Here is a 24,171-nt window from a genome sequence, read left to right on the forward strand (position 1 = left end):
GAGGAGCAAAAGGCAGAGAGGAGATTCCCCTTAGTGGCAGAAAACCAGACTAAGTAAGAATCAGTCTATATAAGCAAATCTGTGGTCTGCTCTCTCATTCAGAGACCTCAGGGGAGCCTAAAAAATGAGTTATCCTCTCTGAGGACTCACCAGGCTACCAGAGCTAAACAAGAGTCTTGTTTGAACTCTGAAGGGGAGAAGGGACAGAGGGCATGAGTGAGAACACAGCTGCAGCTGACTTCTGTGAAACAATCTGGAGAGCATGGCCCAGGAGAGAGAAAACAGGCATGGGGACCAAATTAAGAATGTTCTTACTTAATTTTCTAAAGAGTGAGTCCACTGGAAAACCACCCACTCCTGGGTTCCTGATAACGCAAGCTTCATTTGTTTACTTATTCAAAAAATGAAGTAGCTCAGACCAATTTTATGGGTTGGCTTGGTAAATACCTCTAGCTTCTTGGCAGAGAAATCAAGCAAGAAACTTACTTGTGATTTTGAACTATTATAAATAACTTCTCTAGGTTATATACTTACATGCTGATGGTTCACACATAAGGAGGACAAAAAGAACGCTCCCAAAACAAAAATCACCTCTCAAAATTATTTAAAAGGCCTGGAAGATTTTAAATTGAAGAGATAGCTTAGCATCAAGTCAGGATATGAATGAACCAGAAAGGCTTTGTTTTAGCAAATTTACTCCCCAAAGAGCAGACCAATATATATGAAACAACAAATGCACAGGCCTTTGTTTCTTTAATGACCTTGGGGAATATTCTAATTTATTAGGAATCTGCCAAGAAAACAGTTTACCTCTTCAGTTATCTCATTTTGTGTTTCTAATTTTTTTTTTTTTTTGGCCAGAGTCTCAATCTGTTGGTCGGGCTGGAGTGCAGTGATGCAATCATGGCTCACTGTAGCCTTGAGCTCCTGGGATCAAGTGATCCTCCCACTTCAGCCTCCTGAGTAGCTGAGACTACAGGCATGTGCCACCACACCCAGCTAATTTTTGTATTTTTTGTGGAGACGGGTCTCACCATGTTGTCCATGCTGGTCTTGAACTCCTGAGCTCAAGCAAATCTGCCCACCTTGGCCTCCCAAAGTGCTGGGATTACAAGTCTGAGCCACTGTGCCTGGCCCACGTTTCTGAATTTTTAATACATTTTATTAATTCTTGCTGATCATTTTTCTAGGAAACACTAAGAAAAGTGAAATTAAGTGTTTTAGAATTTTCTCTCTTAATAGATTCCACAAAAGTTAATTCTATCACTTTTTCTTTGTATACTTCTTGGATGCTATTTTCCTCCCTTTGTGTCAGTGACTTATCATAGGAATTAAAAAAAAGGTTCCTCATCCATTCCTTACTTGGTATCTATAGGGCTGTAAGTGAAGACATTGGCTTTATCTACAAACTGCTGTAGTCAGATTGTTAGGGAAATATGAATTAATTACTATAGACGCAGTATAATTCTCTTCTTGGGAATCAGAGAATTAAAATCAGGATTCAAAGCAATACCCATAAGGGAAAGTGGTTGGGGTTTATGTCAGAACCATGGGTTAAGGTTAAAGAGGGAGGATGAGATGGAAAGACAGAAAATCTCATCACGGCATGTGGAAGTTTCTCCTTAGGAGAGCCTTGTGGCTCATTGTGCCTGTCAAGTAGGCTAATGTGTCTGTAAATTTCCTCTGACAGAAAACACATCACAGCAGCAGCACCAGAAAACAACACAAGCAAACTGTGGAAGACTGAAAGCCCAGCGCTTTCAAGGGTGATCAGAATATGCCAGAGTTAAAAAAAAAAAAAAAAAGCAAGGCATTGAAAATAAACAAAAGCTAGGAAGAAATGAGATCACTTTCCAAGAAATAAGCGTTTATCATTTATAGGCCAAAGGAAATGCTTCTCCCACAGTCATTTTTTAATGTATTATTGGGCAGTCTCAGTTCAAGGTCAAAAATATCAGAGGGCAAAAGGAATAAGACTCAAGATTTAATACTGTATTTATCATAATTGGCTTTGTAATTGCATAAATATTAAATACATAGAAATAATTATAAGCACATTATCTCCATATCTCCACATGTTTCTTTAATTTTTAATATAATCTTTTATCCGCCTTTTCCTGAGCTGGCTGTGGGTTTGTGATTTGCATAGTTAGAATGATCCGGTGCCATCAATTTAGTAATGAAGTCACTCATTGAGCAGAAGAGTTTTCTAAAGATTATTCAAAGCTGTAGGAAAGAAAAGAACAGAAATGAAATGTTATGTTTCAAATAAATGGGAAGTTTATTTTAGAACATATTTTCCATTGTAAATTTAATACAACCACTTTATAACAACGTTGGAAAACAGAGAAGATTAGGAAAAAGCACCCATATTTCATCATCCTAACTTATCAGTGTTTTATGGTCTTCTATACCTAGGAACATATATTTTTAACATAGATGTAATCATAACTATATGTGTGTAATTTTGCATCTGATTTTTTCTATTATTAATATGGCTTTCATAACTATAACTTTTATGACTATAAAATACTAATAAAAAGAGGGGTCTATAATTTTCTCAGTTACTAAATTTCTTGTGGCTAGCAGAGCAGAAGGGTAGAATCAGATGGATTAAATATCAGCTCTGCTATTGAACTGTGTGAATTTGGGCGAGTTAGTGAAAGCTGTGCCTTAGTCTTCTCAACTACAAAATGGGGATAATAACAGTGCTTTTATTAGAGTGTTCTTACTAGAGTTAAAGGAAATAATCCAGCATTTAGCCTGGCTCTGTCATACAATAGGTACTAAAAATTTTAGTAAAGGCAAAAATGTCAAATACGTTACACTGGCTTTCAAAATTAGGAAAAAAAGCTTAAGTCCTACAAAACTGAATTTCCTGGAATATTTCCATTACCCCCTTTAGAATTTTTTAAAATGTCTTTTTAGAGATAGGGTCTTGGTCTGTTCAAGCTGGACTAGAATTTTTGGGCTCCAGTGATCCTTCTGCCTCATCCCCCCATGCAGCTGGGACTATAGGCATGCACCACTGAGCCCTGCTTGCCCTCACCCTTGAAGTCTCCATTTCCCAGTCACAATTCCTTTCCTCCACCATGAACTAGACATTAATGCTTGGTGTTTTGTTGCTTTCCTTCATGCTTTACGTGTAAGTATACTTCTCTAAAGATACAGCTTATTTTGCCTGTTGTTGAACTTGATATAAACAGAATCTCTCTCTCTCACACACACACACACATACACAAACACGCACACACAAACACACACACACATCATTCTGTGTTTAGATAGCGCAATCTAAGGCTTGGTTTAGTGATGAAAAAGCTTTAGACAGGGAACCAGAGAACTGGGCTCTAGTCTAATCTCCCTGAGACCTCGGGCAAATCTTTTTGCCTTTCTTGAGTCTCCATGTAAAATGTTTGGATGTTCTAAGCATCTTTGAAGCTTTAAAGAATTGTTAAGCCTTTCCTATTTGAGTATTGTGTGGCATATGAAAAATCATAGTCAGAGAGAGTCCAGAGAAAGGCCTAATTCCTGCTGGAAATAAGCCTCCTCTTCCCCCAAATTAGGCCAATTACAGTGACTGCAAACAAAGGGCTGTAGAAAAATGAAAGTGATGATCCTACAGCACAAATAATTTTCTCATCCCTGATAAGTGCACATTTAGACACATTATTATCCCTAATTATACTGTACATAGAGAATATTTTCCCCAGGACAAATCATAGCCGTAAAGATTGCAATGTCAAGAGTTCAGAGTTCAAATAAGTAATCATATATTAGATGTTATAGCCTTTTCTGGAAAGAGACAGTTTTAAACATTTTATTCCATTTTCTCTTTAGAAGTATTTGTATTTCTACAAATACTGCCTGTGGTAAGTACTGCAGGCTGGCTCACTCACTGTCCATTCTCCTCTCTTCTTGTGGTGGCTTTTGTACTGCAGAGACTGGAAACTCAAAACATTTCCTAGACTTCTTTGCACATAGAGCTGTGATACGAATTAGGTCTATCAATTAGATAAGCTCATGTAAAACTTAACAGAAAAGAAGTTAAGGCATCCTCCTGACCACTTTTGGTTGCATTTCTCTTAGCATTAAGGTCCTAGAAATATTTTTCTGCAGCAGTGTTCCGTGGTCCATTATTTAGCCTCCTGGAAGACAATACACAGCTGAGGCTGCTGTGACAGCGGTAGGTTTTTGACTCCACCTTCCGTCATAGGGTTATGTGCTTGAACTCAGTGTTCCAGTAGACTTCAGAGGTACTAGCTTGGGGTCAGCTTGGTTTTATACTGGGAATCATTTTTGGAAGGTTGGTTTAGAGCCCACTTCTTCAATCCTGACATAGATTTTTGTAAGCATCCTCTATTAAATAACTTCTTGCTTAAAATACCTAGAATGATGTCTAATTTTTACACTTAATCTGAGCAATACACTTCCTAAATGTTATTTTCAAAAATCTATTTGTCCTAATACAAGGTATAAAGTCATAATTCTATAGAATGCTGTATCCAAAGAGGAGTTTTGAAACCAGAAAAATCAAGCTATACCATTTAGTAGCTAACTATTCTAAAGCAAGTTATTTAACTTCTCTGTATCTAAGTCTCTTTATATGTAAAATAGATGTTAATGTACTAATCTTGCAGAGTTGTGATAATTAAATCAGACAACGTAAGTAAAGCAGTGAGCATAGATGCATTATATGGTGTTCATTTCTTTCTATCCCCGTCTTAGACTTCCTTTAGTGATCAGGATGATTAGTAAAATAATTTGGGGGAGAAATTCTCTTTAAAGGGCTTTTTATTTAAAAAAAAACCCAATTTACAGGAATATAAAGATTTGGTGCTGACTCACAAAGACAAGAGGAATAGCTTTAAATGCAGCTCGAGAGCAAACAGACATCTATTACCAGCCAGGGCCACTCATAATGGACACCACCAATCCACTTCAACTGGTAGCTCAGGACCAAAATGATTATTCACTCATTCAGCAAATATTTATTAGGTCTCAATATTGCTAGACACGATTTTACTCAGTAAGATATAATGTTGAATCACAAGGTCCCTGACTTGTAGGAGCTTGCATTCTATTGAGAGGATAGACAACAAATAAGTCAATACATAATTTCAAATAGTGAGAAGGATTATAAAGAAAATAAAGTCCTCCTCCTGCTCTTCTTCTCTTATCTTCCTATGTCTCTCTCAGCAGTGTGTTATGCTGCTTGACTCATCCTCTCTTGCAGCTTCCTTTCATAGGAAGAAAGGCACAGGAAGGTACAGGTTATGCCAACAATATCGATAATCAGTTAGGAAGGTGGCTGATTTCAAGATCTGTAAAAGGTCTGGGGCTCACTGCTGTTTCATGGATGTCAGCGGAAAACACAAGACACCCGGATTAGAGACAAACGAAGATGTTAAAGCTGCCGGAGCCTGATGTCGGTGCTAGTTTCTCATGTCCCCCAGACCCCAGAGGGTCTGAGGCAAAGGGTCCAGCTCGAGGCAACACATACACAGTGGATTTACGTCACAGCAAGGGAATTTACTGCTTTACGGTATGTGGTCAGTCTGGTCATTGTTTGGGAGAAGACACTACTCTGATTTCTCAAGGCCGCTCCCTGCAAACATAACCTTGAGAGAACACAAGTAAATAATGGTCAGACCCTTGCATTCTTAGCATACCCAGAAGGAATGTGTAAGGATGCTCGGGGCTTTGACAGAGTGAATTTCGCAATAGGTAGAGTGGAGAAAAGGACTAAACTCTCATTCATTTATTACGCAATCACAATTATAAAATTTTCTCAAGTTCCTAGGATTTAGAACTTTGTCCTACTGCCTTCCAATTTTTCCCCTTTAGATATGATCTAATTAGGCCTTTGAGGAGCTCAGACAGACTTAGAGTATCAGTGGACAGAAAAGACAGATTTTCCTGTTAGCAAATAAAAGCTGAGGCTCTTGTGCATATATAGACTTATCACCGGACGTATGGGGCTATATCTCATGCCTTCCAGAACCCTCACCCCATGCATTTCTTTGAGACCTTTCCTATTCAAAATTACATTGATTGTTCATTTTAACTTAATCTTCACTGTAAAAATGTATTTCAGTGGGTAGGAAAAATGACAGATATCTATGATACGCTCCCAACCTGAAGCATTTCATGGGTGGCTGTTGTTCTTGCATCCTGGTAGAAGGGGCTCTTCCTGGATTATCCTCACAGTACACTTTCATTGAGCTCTAAAGCCATAGATCAATGACAAAGGAGAAAATGGTGAACTTGCTCCATAACAAATCAGTGCTGTGCAATTATCTATGTGGACTTCCTTCTCCATGTCCCACAGCAGCTATTCAAATGGTCTCTCCCCTATTCACCTCTCAACTGCACCTATCTTTGTCTTTCCCAGAGTAAATGGAAGTATCTGGGGAATGCTGTCCCAATATATCACTACTTGTGGTAATTATACAGCAACGCTGAAAGATCACTGTTACTACCCCAATATAATATGTTGGAAAATGGAGGCTTAGAGACATTACGTAACTTCCCCAAAGTCACAAAAGCTTTATGTAATGGAGAAGCAATTAGACTTGAACCTTTATGATATGGGCTCTGCCCTCATGTACCTTCCCTTCCTTCTATTTTCAGTGTTCCTACAAAAAGCTCTAGCCTCCTGAGCCACAGAAACATGTATGCTATAGAGAATGGTTGCTTCCATTTTTGCTAGAAAATTTTCTTAAAGCATAAGGATTAAATCTGTAGCAATTTGTTTCCCTAAAGACAGAGAGATAATTGCTCTGATCCAAAGGGAGAATAAAATTTTTCATATCTTTCCCAAATGAAAAGATTGTATCCCAGGATAGGCACCTAGGTTTGTTCTGAAGGTCCTCGGGAAACCAGAGTGTGTGTGTGTGTGTATGTGTGTGTGTGTGTGTGTGTGTGTGTGTCTGTGTCTGTCTGTCTGTCTATCTATCCATCCATCCACCCACCCACCCATCTATCATCTATTTCATCTATTAATCTATCCATCCTATTTATCTGATTTATCTACCTATCCTATCTTCAATTTATCTATCAATTATCCATCTATCAATGTCTCTATTCTCCATTCTTATTGAGGTATTATTGACAAATAAAATTCGTATATATTTAAGGTGTACGACATGAAGTTTGGATACATGTACACATTATAAAGTGATTACCACAAGTAAGCTTATTCAAGTGTCCATCACCTCACATAATTACCATTATTTTGTGGATGGTGAAAACACTTAAGATCTCCCCTCTTAGTAAATATTTAGTACACAATACAGTATCATTAACTATAGTCACCATGCTGTATGTTCGATCTCCAGAATTTATTCATCTAGTAACTCAAGGTTTATACCCTTAGACCAAAATTCACCCGTTTACTCCACTTCCTAGCCCCTGGCAACCACCATACAACTCTCTATTTGTTTGGGTTTGACTTCTTTAGATTCCACATACCAGCATAAGTGAGATTGTAACTGGGTGTTCCAGGTTCTTGACCACCCTGCCCTGGGAATGAGGGAAGAGGCCCTGGAGGTGCGGTGGACTCATTCAAGTAAATATTGGACCCAAAGAGTTTTGCAGAAAAGTGATTTATTAGACACAGAGAGAGAGAGAGAGAAAGAAAGAAAAGTAGAGAGAAAGAGAGAGGCTGTTGCGGGAGGGGATCCAGAGATGGAGTCCACACAGGTGAGGGGCAGGGGGTCTTACAATCTGGGAGTTACTCCCACCCCGTTCAAGTTCTTGTCCCAAGAGAGGAGTTCCTCCAAACTTCCACTGGAGTGATTGATTTTTGACTCTGATGCTGGATTGGTTGCCTGGCCCACAGTTCTCCCATAGCTTTTCTTGGGCTTTTTAAACAAAGGGAGCTCACCTGGGCAGTCTACCTTTCCTGCACATGAGCAAGTTAGACAAAGAACTCTAGGCTCCTGGATGGAGATGTTAGAGAAAGCAGGTCAGGCATGTCACTGGGAAGTTCTTGTCTTTGAAACCGTGCCCTCTGTGGACCTGGCAAGAGAAGTTTAATACATTCCCTCAAGATCATGTGGTATTTGTCTTCCTGAGTCTGGCTTATGTCACTTAATGTTCCCCAGGTTCATCTATGTTGTTGTACATGATAGGATTTCCTTCCTTTTTAAAGGATGAATGCTATTCCATTGTTTATATAGACTACATTTTCTTTATTCATTCATCAGTTGATGGACACTTAGGTTTATTCCATATCTTGGCTATTGTGAATAATTCTGCAAAGAAAATGCTAGGGATGGCATAACAAAGCTATCTAATGAGATATCACCTCACATCTCCTGGAATGGCTATTATCTGCTCTTGGAGACAGAAAGACTCATATGTTAGTAACAACAGGAAAACATACAGTTTTTTCATAAGTGATAGTAAAATCTTATTTCAGTAAAGTAAATAAGTGATCAAGATGATCCAAATTTATTTTCTCAAAAAGAGAAGTTGGTTTGGATATATACCCAGTAGTAGGATTGCTGGATAATCTATTTGGTAGTTCTATTTTTAATTTTTTGAAAAAGCTTCATACTGTTTTCCATAATGGGTTACCAGTCTATAATCCTACAAATAGTTTACAAGGGTTTATTTTCTCCATTTCCTGGTCAAATCTTGTTACTAATTAACATATTTCTAATAACCATTCTAACAGGTGTAAAGTAATATCTCATTTTGGCTTTCATTTGCATTTTCCTGGTGATTAGAGAAACTTTTTATCATTTTGTTTTGTTTTTTTGAGATGGAGTCTTGCTATGTCACCCAAGCTGGAGTTCAGTGGTGCAACATCTGCTGACTGCAACCTCTGCTTCCTGGGTTCAAGAGAGTCTCCTGCCTCAGCCTCCACAGTAGCTGGGATTACAGGCGCCTCCCACCACACATGGCTACTTTTTGTATTTTTAGTAGAGAAGGGGTTTTACCAGTGATCTGCCAGCCTCAGCCTCTCAGACTTCTGGGGTTACAGGCATGAACCACCGTGCCCAACCTAGAGCACCTTTTAATATTAGCTGTTGGCCATTTGTATGTCTTCTTTGAAAAAAATGTTATCCAGGTCCTTTGTTCATTTTAAAATTGTGCTGTTTATTTATTTACTATTGAATTATGTGGGCTCATTATATATATTTTGGATATTAGTCCCATATATATATATATGTTCTAGGATGATACAAGCTATATGAGGACAAAACCACTGAGTTATTGAGAGATGAATCCAAACAGATGGTGTGGGTTAGCAATGGTTCCATGGTTTGCAAATATTAAGTTGGTTTGCAAATATATGGTTTGCAAATATTAGGTTGGTGCAAAAATAAATGTGTTTTTTTTGCCATTACCTTAAAAAAAAAACCACAATTGCCATTACCTGCAAAAACTGCAAATACTTTTGCACCTACCTAATATTTTCTATCAACTGGGTGGTTGCCTTCTGTATACGTTTGCTAGGGATGGCATAACAAAATGCCACAGACTGGGTGACTTAAACAACAGAAATTTATTTTCTCAGTTTGGAGGCTGGAAGTCCAAGATCAAAGTGTCAGCAGGTGTGGTTTCTCCCGAGGTCTCTCTCCTTGGCATGCCATCCCAGTCTGTCCTCACATGGTCTTTTCTCTGTGTGCATGTATCCCTGGTGTCTCTCTCTTCTTATAAGGACACCAGTCAGATTGGATTAGGGCCTCACTAACAGCTTCATTTTAACTTAATCGCCTTTTAAACTTAATCTCCTCTTTAAAGACCTTATCTCTATATACTATTATACTCTGAGATACTGGGGGTTGGTACTTCATCATGTGTATTTTAAAGAGATACATTCGGCCTATACCACTTTCCTTCCGTGGCCACATGATTGGTATGACCAGTTCCGGAAGCAATCACTTTTTCCCCCAATCCTAACCATTGCTAACCTACAGCATCTGTTTGGATTCATCTCTCAGTGACTCAGTGGTTTTGTCCTCATATAGCTTGTACCATCCTAGAACATATCCCACATCTGAAGTGACCACTTTAGAGTTGTCATCTCATACTCAAGATCATTATCTCTTCTCTAGTTCAAATACATAATAATAAGGCACCCAAAATACTTGCTAATTCCTGCTCATCAGGTCCAGTCAGCATAATGTTGTCAATGTAGTGGACCAGTGTGATATTTTATGCCATGTCAAGACAATCAACAACTCTGTGGACTATATTAATGTGAGTTGATATACCCCCAAGATGATACTGTGTAGGTATCCTGTTGGCCCTGACAGGAGAAAGCCAACTGCTTCTGGTGGTTTTACAAACAGGTATAGAGAAAACAGCATTAGCCACATCAATAGCTATATACCAAGTGCCAAGTGCTATGTTGATTGGTTCCAGTAAAAATAATACATTTGAGACAGTAGAAGCAATTGGAATCACTTCCGGATTAAGTTTATAATGGATCAATAAGCTCTTGGAGCTTCCACTTAGCTCTCCCTAATGATGGCCCTCATTCTATGGCTAAATCCCAATGTGGGGATCCTGTCAGTTGCTAAGTATGCCTATTCCAATTATTAGGTTGGTGCAAAAGTAATTACTGTTTTTGCTATTAAAATTATGCCATTAATACATATTCCAATTACACTGGGAAAGTAGCCACATAGTTGGTATGTGGACTAACGGTGGTGATTTCTATCCCCAGGAATTAGCATCAATTCAGAGCCAGTGTCTAGTAAAACTCAAATGATCTGTGTATTTCCTTTTCACCAATACAGAGTCACTAGTAAATGGCCACATGTCATTTTGGGGAAAGCTTGAAAGAATTTGCCATGTGTACTATGGGAAGGTGCAAGGTCCTTTTTAAAGGGGACACAGATTCTCCTTCAACCAAGGGACTATGGGTCTGTGAATTGACTTAGGTCTGAGAACTGAGAGACTGTGACTATCCACTGTGGTGACTCAAGTCAGGTTTTGGCTAACTGACCTAGAGCTTTACCTGTTATAAATATCAAGCAATAATCTATTTCAACTGCCTACCTACTTTGTTTCCAGAGTATCTCCGTAAGCCAAGGCAGTCTGATTTCCTGTTGACCTTTAAGGTAGATGTGCCCACCTTGTCTTTGTTGGTTATGTGCTGCCTGGACTCTGCTATTCTGAGATCCTGTCATCCCCATTGAAATCAGGGAGCCCATCTAGTTAGTGTCATCTTCTATAGTCAAGGTTTTCAAGCAGAGGAAGGCTAGTTTCTTTAGACACTGGAGGGCAACCTACTTCCACTGATAAGAGAATGAATGAGTTTTAGTGTTTAAGATTGTCAGTTTCATCTGGGTCCAACCCATTTCAAGTATTGAAATCCTATTATTAAAAAATAACATCCTTTTACATGAGAAACTCAGAATGTGTGTGAATTTAATAGTAGTTATAATTCAGTAACATGAAAATTAAAATTTTGTGTTTGATTTTCAGCATCATTCTTGTTGCTACAATAAACCAGAGATTTTAGAATTCTACAGAATACCTCTGGTTCTCATACCATAACTCTGAGAGTTAACAAAGCTGTGCTTGTCATTTCTCTTTATAACCATTCAAAAGCACTCAAAAGAATCCATCCCATACCACAGTCTTTCTAGTCACCTTTATAACCATAGCAGTCAAGTGTAGCAGCCATTTGGGCCCCCAGGGCACATGCTTCAGTTGGCACTTCATCAGAATCAACCACAGATAATTGCTTGAGATGCCCAGCATGCCATGAATTACATTTCCCTTTGGCAAGGAGTTCAAGCTCAAAACCTCAATCAAACTGACCTCTAATCCCGTCTTTGCAGGTCTATTTATTGGGACTACTCCTGGGACAGAGAAGGCTTAATAAAAAGAATTATTAACTATAATAGAGGATTAGAGTAATGAGGGATTCACTAGCAAGAAGAGAACTCTAAAGAATATAGAAATAGCAGCTATAAGGAGCTGACCTTATAACTAACACTTGGGCTGAGAGACAGAGTGCCCAATGAAGAATCTCCCCAATTCCTCCCAGGGCTAAGATCTAGACCTTTCTGGAGAGCGCATGACCTGGCTCACTGAATGGCAGAGAAGTCACCATTGGGCTACGTAAGCAAACTAGTGGAAGATGTGCCCTCTGCAACTTGTCACAAATGCCTGTAGGGTGCCAGAGAAGTAATTCATGGGGTAGCGTCTCACCTCCTCTACAAAGCTCCTAGAGTTGGGCATGCAGGAAAAAACTGCTAGTTACTGAGCACTGTAGGACCTTGGCACTGGAGAAAGTCAGATATGCTGCAAAAGCCTATCAATACATCGAAACCAGGAAGCAAAATCCTTTTTTATTTTTGTAATGTCTCTTTAGCGCCCTCTACTGATAAAGCTTCAGTCCCAGAAGGCAAACGGAAATAGTTTAAAAGGCTCAGATCCATTTTCACAGTGCAGTCAAAAAGGGTGAATTTGGAGCTGAGAGGCAATAAATCAATAACTGGCGCAAGCATCACTTCTCAGATTACACTCATGGATTTCGTAGTCAGATGTCTACATTTGCCTGGAGGGCCCTTTGTCAGACTCGTTCCCCCAGGTTTCAACAGGCTGTCACCAAAGTTGGAAATAGCCAGAACGGAATGTGCAGCCCTCTTCTCTTGCATTTCCTCCAGCCCTTCACCAAGTACTCTTTCAGGCACGCCGGGCCCGAGTGTCCTAGCATAGGAAACCTGGGCAACAAAAGGAAGTGGGGTATAAGCTGAACCCCTGTTGGGCGTAGGCTGCTGGCGCCTGAATGTCCCCAAGGCCTCAACTCCCAGAAAGCTGCCTGCCAGGTCACAAAAGCCTTGTGAGGTCCTCCTACCGCTGGGACACTGGGAGGCAAGCGCAGGGCGGGCCCGGCGGGCGGCGCACTGTGATTGGGTGCCGGGGGGCCCGCCCCCTCATCTCGGCGCGTCGGGAGGGGGCGGGGTCAGCCGCCTGCTCGGCTCCGGGGCTGCAGGCGCCTATTGACCCAGCGGCCGCCGCGCCGCCGCCGTCTCCTCCTCCTCGTGGCGGGCGGTGCTGGAGCGCCAAGTGGCGCTGGAGAACCGGCGCTTCCTTTCGCCGCTGCCGCCGCCATCTCCGCGTTTGTGGGGCGGGAAAAAGGGAGGGGGCTCGCGGCTGCAGCTGGAGCGGGCTTCTCTCCGGGGACGGTCTTTTCCTCCCTGCTCTCTTTTTCCTCCTCCCCGCGCTGCCGCCGCCCGCCCCCTGCGCCTCCCAGCGCAGCCCGGGTCCGGGAGGGGAAAAAGGTAGGGGCGGCGAGGGGCTGAAGAGGCTGGCGAGCGGACGCTAGCTCTGAGGAAACTCCTCGATCCCTGCGTCCCGGAGCCCAGGGTGCACATAGGTCCGGCCGCGGCGGTGGCAGCGGCGGCGGCAGGAAGGGGCTCAGTCGGGGGAGGCGGGGGCGGTGCCGCGGGGGCGGGCCCGACCGTCCCGGCTAGAAGTTGTAGGGCCAGGCTCCTCGCGACCCTGTTCCTTCCTCCTCGGCTCCTCTGACCGGAGCTGCGCGGCTCCGGCCCGGGAGCTTCAGAACCCGCGCCTCCCCCTGGGTGAGGAGGACACGCCTGCCCTCGTCGAGAAAACTTTTCCTGCCGACTCAGTCGGGGCGGCGGTGGCAGGAAGTGCGGGCAGCGACCTCTCCTACGCCTGCCCCGCGCGCCCTGCCAGGGGTCAGCGCTGAGCTTGCGATCAAGTTTGTGGGGGCCCCTTCCCAGCTGCCAGCGAGTCTCGACTCGAGAGGGACGCCCGGCCCCGGGGAGGGCGGCAGGCCAGGGCGAAGGCCAAGGGCGTGTGGTGGCGCGGGAGACGAAGTGCGGAGCGCGGCCAGGACTCGCACCCGCCGCCAAGAGCGCGGAGGGCGCGCAGCCCGGGAGAAGGGAGCCTCCGGCGGCTGCTTCCTGGAGTCCATAGTCCGCTGTCTCCTCCGGCTGAGGACAGTGTCCTAGCCCCGAGTCTATCGAGGAAAATGAAGTTAAGCCGCCAGTTCACCGTGTTCGGCAGCGCGATCTTCTGTGTGGTGATTTTCTCGCTCTACCTGATGCTGGACCGGGGTCACTTAGACTACCCCAGGAATCCGCGGCGCGAGGGCTCCTTTCCTCAGGTAAGCACCTGGGAAGGGGGCGCGGGGCTCCGAGGGGCCAGGCGTGCGGGCTTCTGGTTACCAGCTGCTCCCCGACCTCTCTCTCCCGCCGCGGCCCCACACCCGGGCTGGGCGAGGCCGAGCCGGAGGAGGGTCCCAGCCGTCTCCAGCCGGGGCTCTGTAGGTCTCGGACGTCAATGACCACCTCCCGGGAGCCACCTCGCCCGGGCGCGCTGAGTTAACAAAGTGCCGGGCGGCGTGCGACGGCGGCGTAGCGCCGGGGGAAGTGGCCATGTTCCGGCACTCGCACCCGGCCTGTTGGGGCGGCCTCAAACACCTGCTGGCTGGGGAACGGGCGCGATGTAAGGCGTCTCCCGCCAGCTCGGGCATCGTGTATCACGGTGGGGTCGTTCTCGGTTCTTACACGGTTAAACCGCCCAAGGTAGCCCAGACCCCCACTGCGCGCACCCAGTCGCGGAAATGGACCAAACCGATCCCACCTAGGCTTTTTTCCCCCTTCCCCACTGCCTCTGAAGAGAGAGAAGTTTATTTCGTGTTGTGGCCCTTTTAGAAGTGGATCTGTAGGTTGATTTTAGTGTCGTCATTCTTCAGCTATTACATCTGGTTTGTTTGTAGCAGACATGGGGAACCGAGTAGGGAAGCGCGTGTTATACTTCGGCTGAAAGCTGTGGGGCGCTCAGTCCTGCGCCCAGTGGTTAAATTGGTAAATGAGTTGAGAAGACGAACCATCCAAAGTCTTATTTAAAGTAACCAAAATAAGCAAAACGGACACAGTCTGTTCCCTTTGGAAGGGTACCCACTGCGCGGCATGTGCGACTTCAGTTGCAAGTTATTTGCCAATAACCTGTGCACTTAAGAAATTTCAGTGATACTGAGTATTGTGTAGTGTGCTCTGTAACAAATGAACCTGAAGAACTCAAACCCTGACAGGGCGATCTAACTATTCCTACTTCACTTACGAGAAAGAGAAGCCAGGCCGTGAAGTTGACATAATGTTTTTTATCTTTTGTGACAGTGTAAATGACCAAAGAATATCCTTGCCATTTTATTCTATTAAGCTAGAGCAAATGGCTTGAATTTGAGATTAAAGTACAAACTTTACTGGAATTATTTTGAAAGTGAAAAAAGACCCTTTTATGGATGCTATCATCAATACAGAGCACTCAACATGTTTTGTTGGTGAGAGGTATTAAAAATCTTGCTGCAGAGAATGTATCAATTTTAAAAGCCTCTGCTTCCCCTAGGAAATATGACAGAGAAAATAGAAACAAGCACTATGGCCGTCTTTAAATCTTGAGCTCAGAGCTTGTCTAGTACTTCTTGATAAGGTTGGAAAAAGGTAAGGAGATTTTAGATTGATTATGTTGTGTAATTTTTGGTTTAAATTACTGTGACTTTTTTCCTCTCCAGTAACCTGATTTTCAGAATTTTCTTCATTATAGGAAAATGATAAAAAAGTGATATATATTCTACTTAGTGTTACCTTAAATAATGTCCTTTGACTTTGGCTTGATCACTTGAAAATGATTTATGCAAACATCTGGACCGGGGTTTTCTGGCAACCTTGACATTTTCTCTGTTTCTAAAGACACGAGTGACTCATACAGTTACTGGGAAATCTCAGGCAAAGTTAATTTCAATATTGCAATATCCATCCTTAGTCCTCAATGAGAGGCTGAAGTTCTGCTTTAAATGTAAAGCGTTTGATGAAAGGTGACAGTGGCTGCTGGAAGAGAAGCCTGTTGGTATTGTACTGGGAGGTGGAGCATTTTTTATTTAAGATTGCCCTTCTCAGATTTTCTGTACTGGATTTTCACTGCAGAAAGAAGGTATTCTTTGTTTTAGTGCTTGGAGGGCCACTGAATCCCCAAGCAGATAGACACTATAAGAGCCCTATGTAAGCTTAACTATTATGTGTGTCATATTAGCCTTCATATCTTACATGGTAAACTTAATTCCCATAACCACCACACAGTGGGCAAGGGAACTGAGTCACGGAGAGATTAGTTTGCCCAAGGTCACATAGCTGTAAGCTGAGATTTGAACAAGTATCCTTTGGAGTTCAGGCTCTCAGCCACTATGTTGTCTTGCCTCTTAGGAATCTGTTGCCTACTGTTTAGGCTGCCGCCTGCTTATCGAAAGACTTGATGTAAAATATAGAGCAGTGGTCCTCAACCTTTTTGGTACCAGGGACTGGTTTCGTGGAAGACAGTTTTTCCACAGATGGAGTAGGGTTGGGGGGAGTATGGGGTTTCGGGGGATGGTTTGGGGATGAAACTCTTCCACCTTATATCATCAGGCATTAGATTCTCATAAGGACCATGTGACCTAGATCCCTCACACGGGCAGTTCACAATAAGGGTTGTGCTCCTGTGAGAATCTAATGCTGCTGCTGATCTGACAGGAGGTGGAGCTCAGGCCGTAATGCTTGCTGGCCTGCTATGCCACTCACCTCCTGCTGTGTGGCCTGGTTCCCAACAAGTCCACAGTCCTGGGGTTGGGTACCCCTGATATAGAGCGTGTTGCTCTCTGGTACCTTAGCTTATGACTTTTCTTTAAGGAACTTTTATTCTGAAGCCATAATGAAGGTTTTTTTTTTTTTCTGCAACATTTAATAGTTGAGATTTATACCTTCCCAGAATGTCTTTGAGCTTATTTCAGAGCTAAATATTATAATGAAAACCATTATGCAGTCCAGCATCCAGAACTTGAGTTGATTCTTTTAGTTTTTTTTCACTGCTTCTAACTTATTCTTAATTTGGTAACACCAAATGCAGCAAAAGGAAGTTGCAATTTATTTCTTTGACAAGTTTGGGTACTGAATTCTTGAGTTGCCAAGCTGGTTGGTCAGTATATGTCATTTTTGGTGTCTAGTAGAATGATTTATTTAGATGGTTATTGAGTTCCTCTAAATTGTCCATTATAGTTGGTTTCAGTCGATATGGAAACTTCACTAGGCTTTAAGGTCCAGCTTGTAAATAAGGTATTTTTAAAGACCATTCTAGATTGAGAGCAATCTATTTGTGGCTTTTCAGAGAGGAGGCTTTGTTGTTGTTTTTCTCTTCTCTCACAGCTCTGTGTTTTCCACCACTTGGCCAGACTCTGGGGCAAGAGTGGGCTGGCTCAGGGAGCTCCAGTTTCTCCCACCCTGAAACAGCTGTCTGCCTTTGAGATATTCTTTGGAGGTCTATATTGAAGCCCTCCGAAGCATTGCTTCTGCTTCTGGGAGGAATTCCTTGGAGGACTAGAGGCAACAGGGGGCTTAATCTGTTGTGACTTGTGTGTGTATTTCAGAGTTAATAAATCTCAGCTAAAAAAATTAATAAAATTCCACTGTGAATAAGAGGTTGGTCCTGGCTTAATGTCCTGAATATGCTTTATGATAACTTGGAAGAATTTGAGCAGATGGAAAGGAGAATCTTTGTTAAGGTCTCCCTGAAATTAGTCATCACTTCTTAAAAGCAGATTTCATAAGTTGCTTACTATCTATGGTGTGTATAATACGGTTATCTTATTAATGTCTTATGTTTGGATCTGGAGAATTAAATTAATGAGTCAGGTTTTGTATAACAAATGATCACGCTTTAAATAATTAGTGTAGCATATGACCAAAGAGATTAATATTAACTCTTAAAATATGGAAATTGAGACTAATGGAAAATGTGAGAGTGAAGTTAAAATTTTATCTTTTTGCCTATGTAACATTTATCAAGTGAGAATGCCTTTAAATAAGCATTTGAAAGCCATTAGAAGGTGGGAACTTGTATACCTTCTTTTTTTTCTTTGGGACAGGATCTTGCTCTGTCATCCAGGCTGGAGTACAGTGATGCAATCACAGCTAACTGCAGTGGTCTTGAATTTTTGGGCCAAAGTCATTTCCCACCTCAGCCTTCTGAGTAGCTAGGACTACATGTGTGAATGCTACTGTGCCCTGCCAATTTAAAAATTTTTCTTTTGTAGAGATAGGATCTTGCTATGCTGACCAATTAGTTTCGAATTCTTGGCCTTAAGCTATTCTCTTGCTTCAGCCTTCCAAAGTGCTGGGATTATAGGTGTGATCCACTGCTCCCAGTTGCCTTTTTTTAAAACTGTTATTGTGCATTGTGAAACTATAATACACATACAGAAATGTGCTTACATGCTTTTTACATCAGTAGTACTTCTTAAGAGTCCAGCATTGTAGTTGTTATTAATGAAAATTGACCCATGTCAATAAGTTTAACTAGGACTTGGATTCCCCAATTTTTTTTCTTGCTTTCGTAAATCTGTAGATCTTAAGAGTGACATACAAGGAAGATATGATTTCCTTCCCCTTCTTTCAGTGCAGTCTATTTATAAACAATAGCACTTGCTGCTGGGGTTTGTTCAAATTTGTATGAGGGAGTTTGTCTTATTTCCTGGGATATGATGCTGGAGATCTGTGCTTTTTGGGAAGTGATGGAACTTTGACAGTGCAGAAGAATTTAGGAATGCAAGAACAAACATTAGAGCCTTTTGAGGCAGGTGTCCTCCAACCTCTCTTCAGTCCAACAGCCCTGTGGGACTTTTCCTGATCAGTGTTTTTCACTAAGACCCAAGCTTATTTCCTAGAAACCAACTGGGCCAGATTCATGACTGTCTATGGTCTGAAGATACTAGTTTATGGTTTTTTTTTTTTTTTTTTTAGTTGAATTGGGTGTGTTGTTCCCAGATGAACACTGTTATCAGGGCTTAAACAAGTATTTTTGCCAGGGAGATGTTACAATTATATTATTGGAAGGGGATTTTCTCTCTTATGTGTTAATTTGCATTAAGAGGTGTCTGGGCTGTGGGCAAAATAGGGACTATAAAATGATTACTTTTATTTGTTTTTGAGTCAGCGATTGCTTTTTGTGTTAACGTAAAACTTTGGCCTTTTTTGAAGGAATGAAGTGCTGAGAGTTTCCTGGAACGAATGAGGTGGTTCAGTAGCTGTTGCTGATCACCTGGTTTATTCTTAGTTTTTTTTGCATTCAGGAGTCTTAGTTTTCCCTTGTTCTCCAACGTCTGTAATATTTAAGAAAATGGGAGGATATTTAGCAGCTCTGATGACCTGTGATTGCTGGATTGTAAAGGCCTTACTGCATTTTTTGTCCCTTCTGTCTTGGTAAAGTTCTTGATAGCAGCAGCTTTTATGAAAGTTTGAGCAGAACTAAGGCAAGGAGGAAGAACTCTAAAATAGTGGTTTTTGCTTCTCAGTTGTTATTAGTAGGTTGATCAGGAGAGGAAGTAGGACATTTTAAAATGGGTTTCTGTTTAAGTTATCAAGCCAAGCTGCTATTTTTAAGGTTGAAACCATGTTTAAATTCAGACAAGTTTGAGGATTAATTGTACTGAAATGGAGCTCACATCTAGTGCTTTAGTGAGTATTGCTAAATTTGCCTAGAATAGGGAGGAAGTAAATCATTTGATTTGATGAACTCTGTCACTTGAGGTCATATCATGTCTTTTCTGAAAGAGTACTCTGTTTAAGTTATATTTTTATGCAGACAGGTGCATAGTAGGTATCTAGTAAATGTCTGTTTTTTTGTTTTTTTTTTTTTTAAATAATTGAGACAGAGTCTTGTTCTATCATTAGGCTGGAGTGCAGTGGCGTGATATCGGCTCACTGCAATCACCGCCTTCCGGATTCAAGTGATTCTCCTACCTCAGCCTCCCGAATAGCTGGGATTACAGGGACGTGCCACCACACACAGCTAATTTTTGTAATTTTAGTAGAGATGAGGGTTCACTGTGTTGGCCAGAATTGTCTGTATCTCCTGGTGACCTCGGGCCTCCCAAAGTGCTGGGATTACAGGCGTGAGCCACCACGCCTGGCCGGTATCTAGTAAATGTCTTAATGTTAAATTTCTCAATCTAACATACTATTTCTAAAGAAGAGATCACCTTTAAAGTACTTTAGTTTAAAACTGTACAGACTTTACCATTTGCTGCCTCTCTCCAGGGTTTAAAACCTCTTTGCTATTGATGTTTTGGGCCAGAGAATTCTTTGGTGTTAAGGGCTGCCCTGTGTGTTATAGGGTATGTAGCAGCATCCTTGCTGTCTACCCAATATCTGCCAACGTCACTTTTCTCTCTCTGTCCCCCTAGTTGTAGGAACCAACGTCTCCAGACACTGCTTAATATCCTTTGGAAGTGGGAATCATCCCTGTTGAAACTACACTGGCTGTGGTCTTGTCAAAGGCCTATTCTTTATACCTGGGACACTTTGTTAGCACTTTTCGTTTTAGGAAGGGGTGATCAAAAGGCTGCTTGAGAAAACTGCAGACATTTCAAAATATTTTTGCAGACAGTTTTCATACTACCTTATTAATCAATATATCTTATTTACCTATGCTAAAAGGCAAGAGGAATAAATCTGGACAAGTGCCAACCTCTAATTCAGCTGGAAGAAAGTAAAAGATGATCTGTTTACTATAACCTGACCCTAATGCTTTTCTCAGAATACCTGTGTCCAGTTGGAAAAAATTTAAGCTCCATTATAATAATCTTCAATTTTTTGCTTTAACTTGCATATGAACATAATCTATCCTTGTGTTTTTTGTAACATACTATAGTTTAGAATTCTAAATGTGTAAGTGAAATTTTAGGCATCCTGAGAAAGGATAGAGCTCACTCATCAAAAAACACTAGTTGTCTTTTTGAGCTTCAGCCTTTTGATCACTCCTTAAAATGAGAAAAAGCAGGGAAAGAAACTGGAAAATAAGGAGAGTGGATAGAGACTTACCTCCTGTTCATTTCATTTTGTCCTCTAAATAGCGTTTTTTTTTAAAAGAAAGTGGGATGGAGGTAGGAGGGCAGGGAAATAATAAAGTTCTTGACAAATATGCTCCCTCTTTCTCTTTTGTCTTCAAGGCCTCTGGTTTTAAATTCTGCCTAAGTCAGCTAACTATGAGCAGAATATGCCTGCTACCTGTCTTTATAGGGCCATGAGCTGAGAATGGTTTTTACATTTTTAAATGGTTTAGATAATACTTTATGACATAGCCATGGTCATTCATCTACCAATCTCTGGCCACTTTCATAAAATAGTGGCAAAGTTTAGTAGATAGGACAGAAATTAGCTCACAAAACCTAACATATTTGGCCCTTTTCAGAAAGAGTTTGCCAATCACTAGTTTAAACTACATTTCTCTATTGTTAATATTGGATGCAAATAGTATGGTTAGATCTGTTAAAGTAGTTGTGGGTTAAAGACAAACAAAATTCTCATAAATTGGTTATTAGGTAACCATTGATCAAACTTTGTGTTTTTAGAGAGTGGTTTAAAACTTGTGTTATTACATGTTTCATATATTTCCAGGTATCCTTGGGGAACTTTGCTAGGTGTGGAAATGCTTGATGAGTTTAATTTGTTTCTCTTCTTTCATCTGAAGGTTTCATACTGTAGGACCGCTCTTGGGAGGGAAGGTTCTGGGATATGAACTAGGCAAAATTGATCCATAGCTTCAAGATTGAAAACCATGGCTTTAGAACTTTTTGGATCTGCTGTAATTCACAGATGGGCTGAATTCTGAGCCCAGTCTGATTGCTTGGGTTTGTTAGTCCTAAGAAGGGAGTGCTCAGGTATAGGTATCTTCTTTCATAAGCTGTAAATATGAGATGGAACTCAGCCAGTCTCTGGGATCCTGAGCATTGCTCAGCTTGGAGGCAGGGTACTTTCAGGTTGTCAGCAGAGATATGGGCCTGCCCTTCTGCTTATCAAAGAGTAATTCTTGCTAATTTTCATGATTTTCTTCACTTTTAAAGATTATATGCCACTTTCTTTGCTGTAACACAGGCCACCATACCATTTGTGTCCTCAGAGATTTTAGTATCATCTTTAAATTGCAGTATACTTAGTCTGAACAAAATGGGGGTAATGTGTGTCATTGAGTAGTACTAAGGTTAGTGGTAAGTAGCGTTTTTTAAGTATTTTCTTCCACTTAAAAATATATGCATCTGTGCATTTTTCACATGTAGATGGATTTACCACTGGCCTCCTTTGCAGGTGGTGTCTTTGGAAGTCCAGAGAAATTAAATGCTTTTTCCAAGACCAGAGAAGACTCCAAATCCGACCCTGTCCTGTGTTCTTGCCAGTGAACTTCATTGGCTTCAATGAGGAGTCCAGAGTACCAATGATTTTTTTTCTTTTAAACATGTGCAATGTATAAAGGTATAAGTGCACATAGAAATAATTCAGATGACATAGAAAGGTACATGTTGACAATAGAATCTCTCTCTCTTTTTTCCCCATCCTTAGTCCACTCTTCTTTGAGCCCCACTTCTGACCATTTCTTTGTTCCATGTGTGGTTCCTTCTTTAAATACATGCGTATACCTCTTTTTTGCTTTTTTTTTTTTCAATTTCAAGTATTGTTTCCCTTTTTAAGAGATGAAGAATTTAACTCAATACCCACTACTGTTTCCAGTTTTTAAAAAAGTTTTGTATTCAATTTCTGTTTGGTATGCCTTAACAACTTTCAATGATGTAATTGCATTTGTTTTCTTGATCCATCAACTTCAGACCTAAAGTCGACTCCCCACTCTGTCAGTCAAGGAATTTAGCACTTCTCAACCTTCTCCCACTCATTTCTCTTCCTTCTCATTTCTCACCCTCCCTCAGCCATCAGTTTTTTTACATCAACATGCCTTATATCATTTACTTTTCATTTTGTGACTGAATGTGTTATGTGCTCTGACTATAGGTTAGTTACAAAAATTGAAAACCTGTAAACAAGGATACAGAATTTTAGGAGGAATAAGTTCAAGAGATCTATTGTACAACATGGTGATTATAGTTAATAATAATGCATTGTAGTTTTGAAAATTGCAAAGAATAGATTTTAAGTGTTCTCACCACAAAAAAGATAAGTATGTGATGTAATGCATATGTTAATTAGCTTGATTTAGCATTCCACAATGTATGCATTTTTCAAAATGATATACTTGATAAATATATACAATTTTTATTTGTCAGTTAAAGAGAGCTTGTTTGGAGATTTCAGTGGGGGAGTGCAGCTCCTCATGTACTCTTGACTGAAGACCAGTCCTCCTCTATCAGAGATGGTCATCCTCTTTGACCGAGCACGCAGCTTCGGGAGGGACGGACATCAGAGAGGAAGGGGTCACCTGCCTAGCCAGCCAGATCAGCTGAATCAACCCTAGTGATCAATGGGGTGACAGATTTCGCAGCCAGATCGCCCTCACATCCTAGTTGTCAGTTAAAGAAATAAAAAATGTTAAAAATAGAAAACCAGTACATAGTGTTTTCAATTTTATGATGATAAATAACATTCAATGTATGTCAGGTAGTTTGGCTTCATAGAGAAGAAGGGATAATCTTGATCATTAAACCTGTGCCACTTGAAGGAAATATTCTGAGCATCAGAGCAAGTGGAGTCTCTTATCTTATATTCCAGCTGGTAAGAATCATGCTATATTTCAGTTTCCATCACTTCTGGACAATGACTTCCTTGTATGTAGCGTTTTGGTTTTTCTATTTCTAATTCCTTTCCCTTTTCATTAGTGTCAGAGGAAATAGAAGTTATTGATTCCTATCTGTTGAATCTCATTATTTAAAAAATCATTTTACAACTCAGCATGCACCAACATTTTGGTCTCTTGTGCCTATCAAGATTGAAAGTCTGAAGTTTTTCCGTTTTTTATTTTGGTCGTTCACAATTACTATTTACTCAAATTGCCTTGCTTCTTCTAGAACTGATAGCACTTTGTCTCCTTTGTGATGAGAAGCCTTTCCCTTCAGGGCAAGGACTTCGGGACTGAAGATGTACTTTGAAGCAGTTCTCTTCTGTTGCTTCATACCACAGGTGTAGAGGAATGTGGAATTTATGGGTTCTGGCCTTGGTGGTAACATTTTACCTGTAGAGCATCAGAACTTTGAAGCCTGAGAATGTGAATCATTTTTAGAATCATTTTCTACATAAAAAAGTCCTGAATTGGCGTTTTTAGAATCCAGTGAAGTAGTCATTCTTTTAACAGTCACCAGCATTCCAGAAAAGTCATGCATATGAAAAATTCAGGCATAGAATTGTAAAGTAGGCTGGG

The 24,171-nt window shown here is 41.1% G+C and overlaps 1 protein-coding gene across 1 annotated transcript in view; it reads left to right on the forward strand.

Annotated features, from left to right (window-relative positions):
* Positions 1 to 13,474: 13,474 nt before the first annotated feature.
* MAN2A1 (mannosidase alpha class 2A member 1) overlaps positions 13,475 to 24,171 on the forward strand; it is a 173,934-nt gene continuing 163,237 nt past the window's right edge. The window contains exon 1 of the mRNA XM_012473931.2: positions 13,475 to 14,107. Coding sequence (XP_012329354.2) covers positions 13,973 to 14,107 — 135 coding nt within the window. The 5' untranslated portion in view covers positions 13,475 to 13,972. The remainder of the gene's footprint in view (positions 14,108 to 24,171) is intronic.

The sequence above is a fragment of the Aotus nancymaae genome, unplaced genomic scaffold, assembly GCF_030222135.1.
Source record: "Aotus nancymaae isolate 86718 unplaced genomic scaffold, 86718_ANA_hifiasm-v0.15.2.pri h1tg000014l, whole genome shotgun sequence".
NCBI lineage: Eukaryota > Metazoa > Chordata > Mammalia > Primates > Aotidae > Aotus > Aotus nancymaae.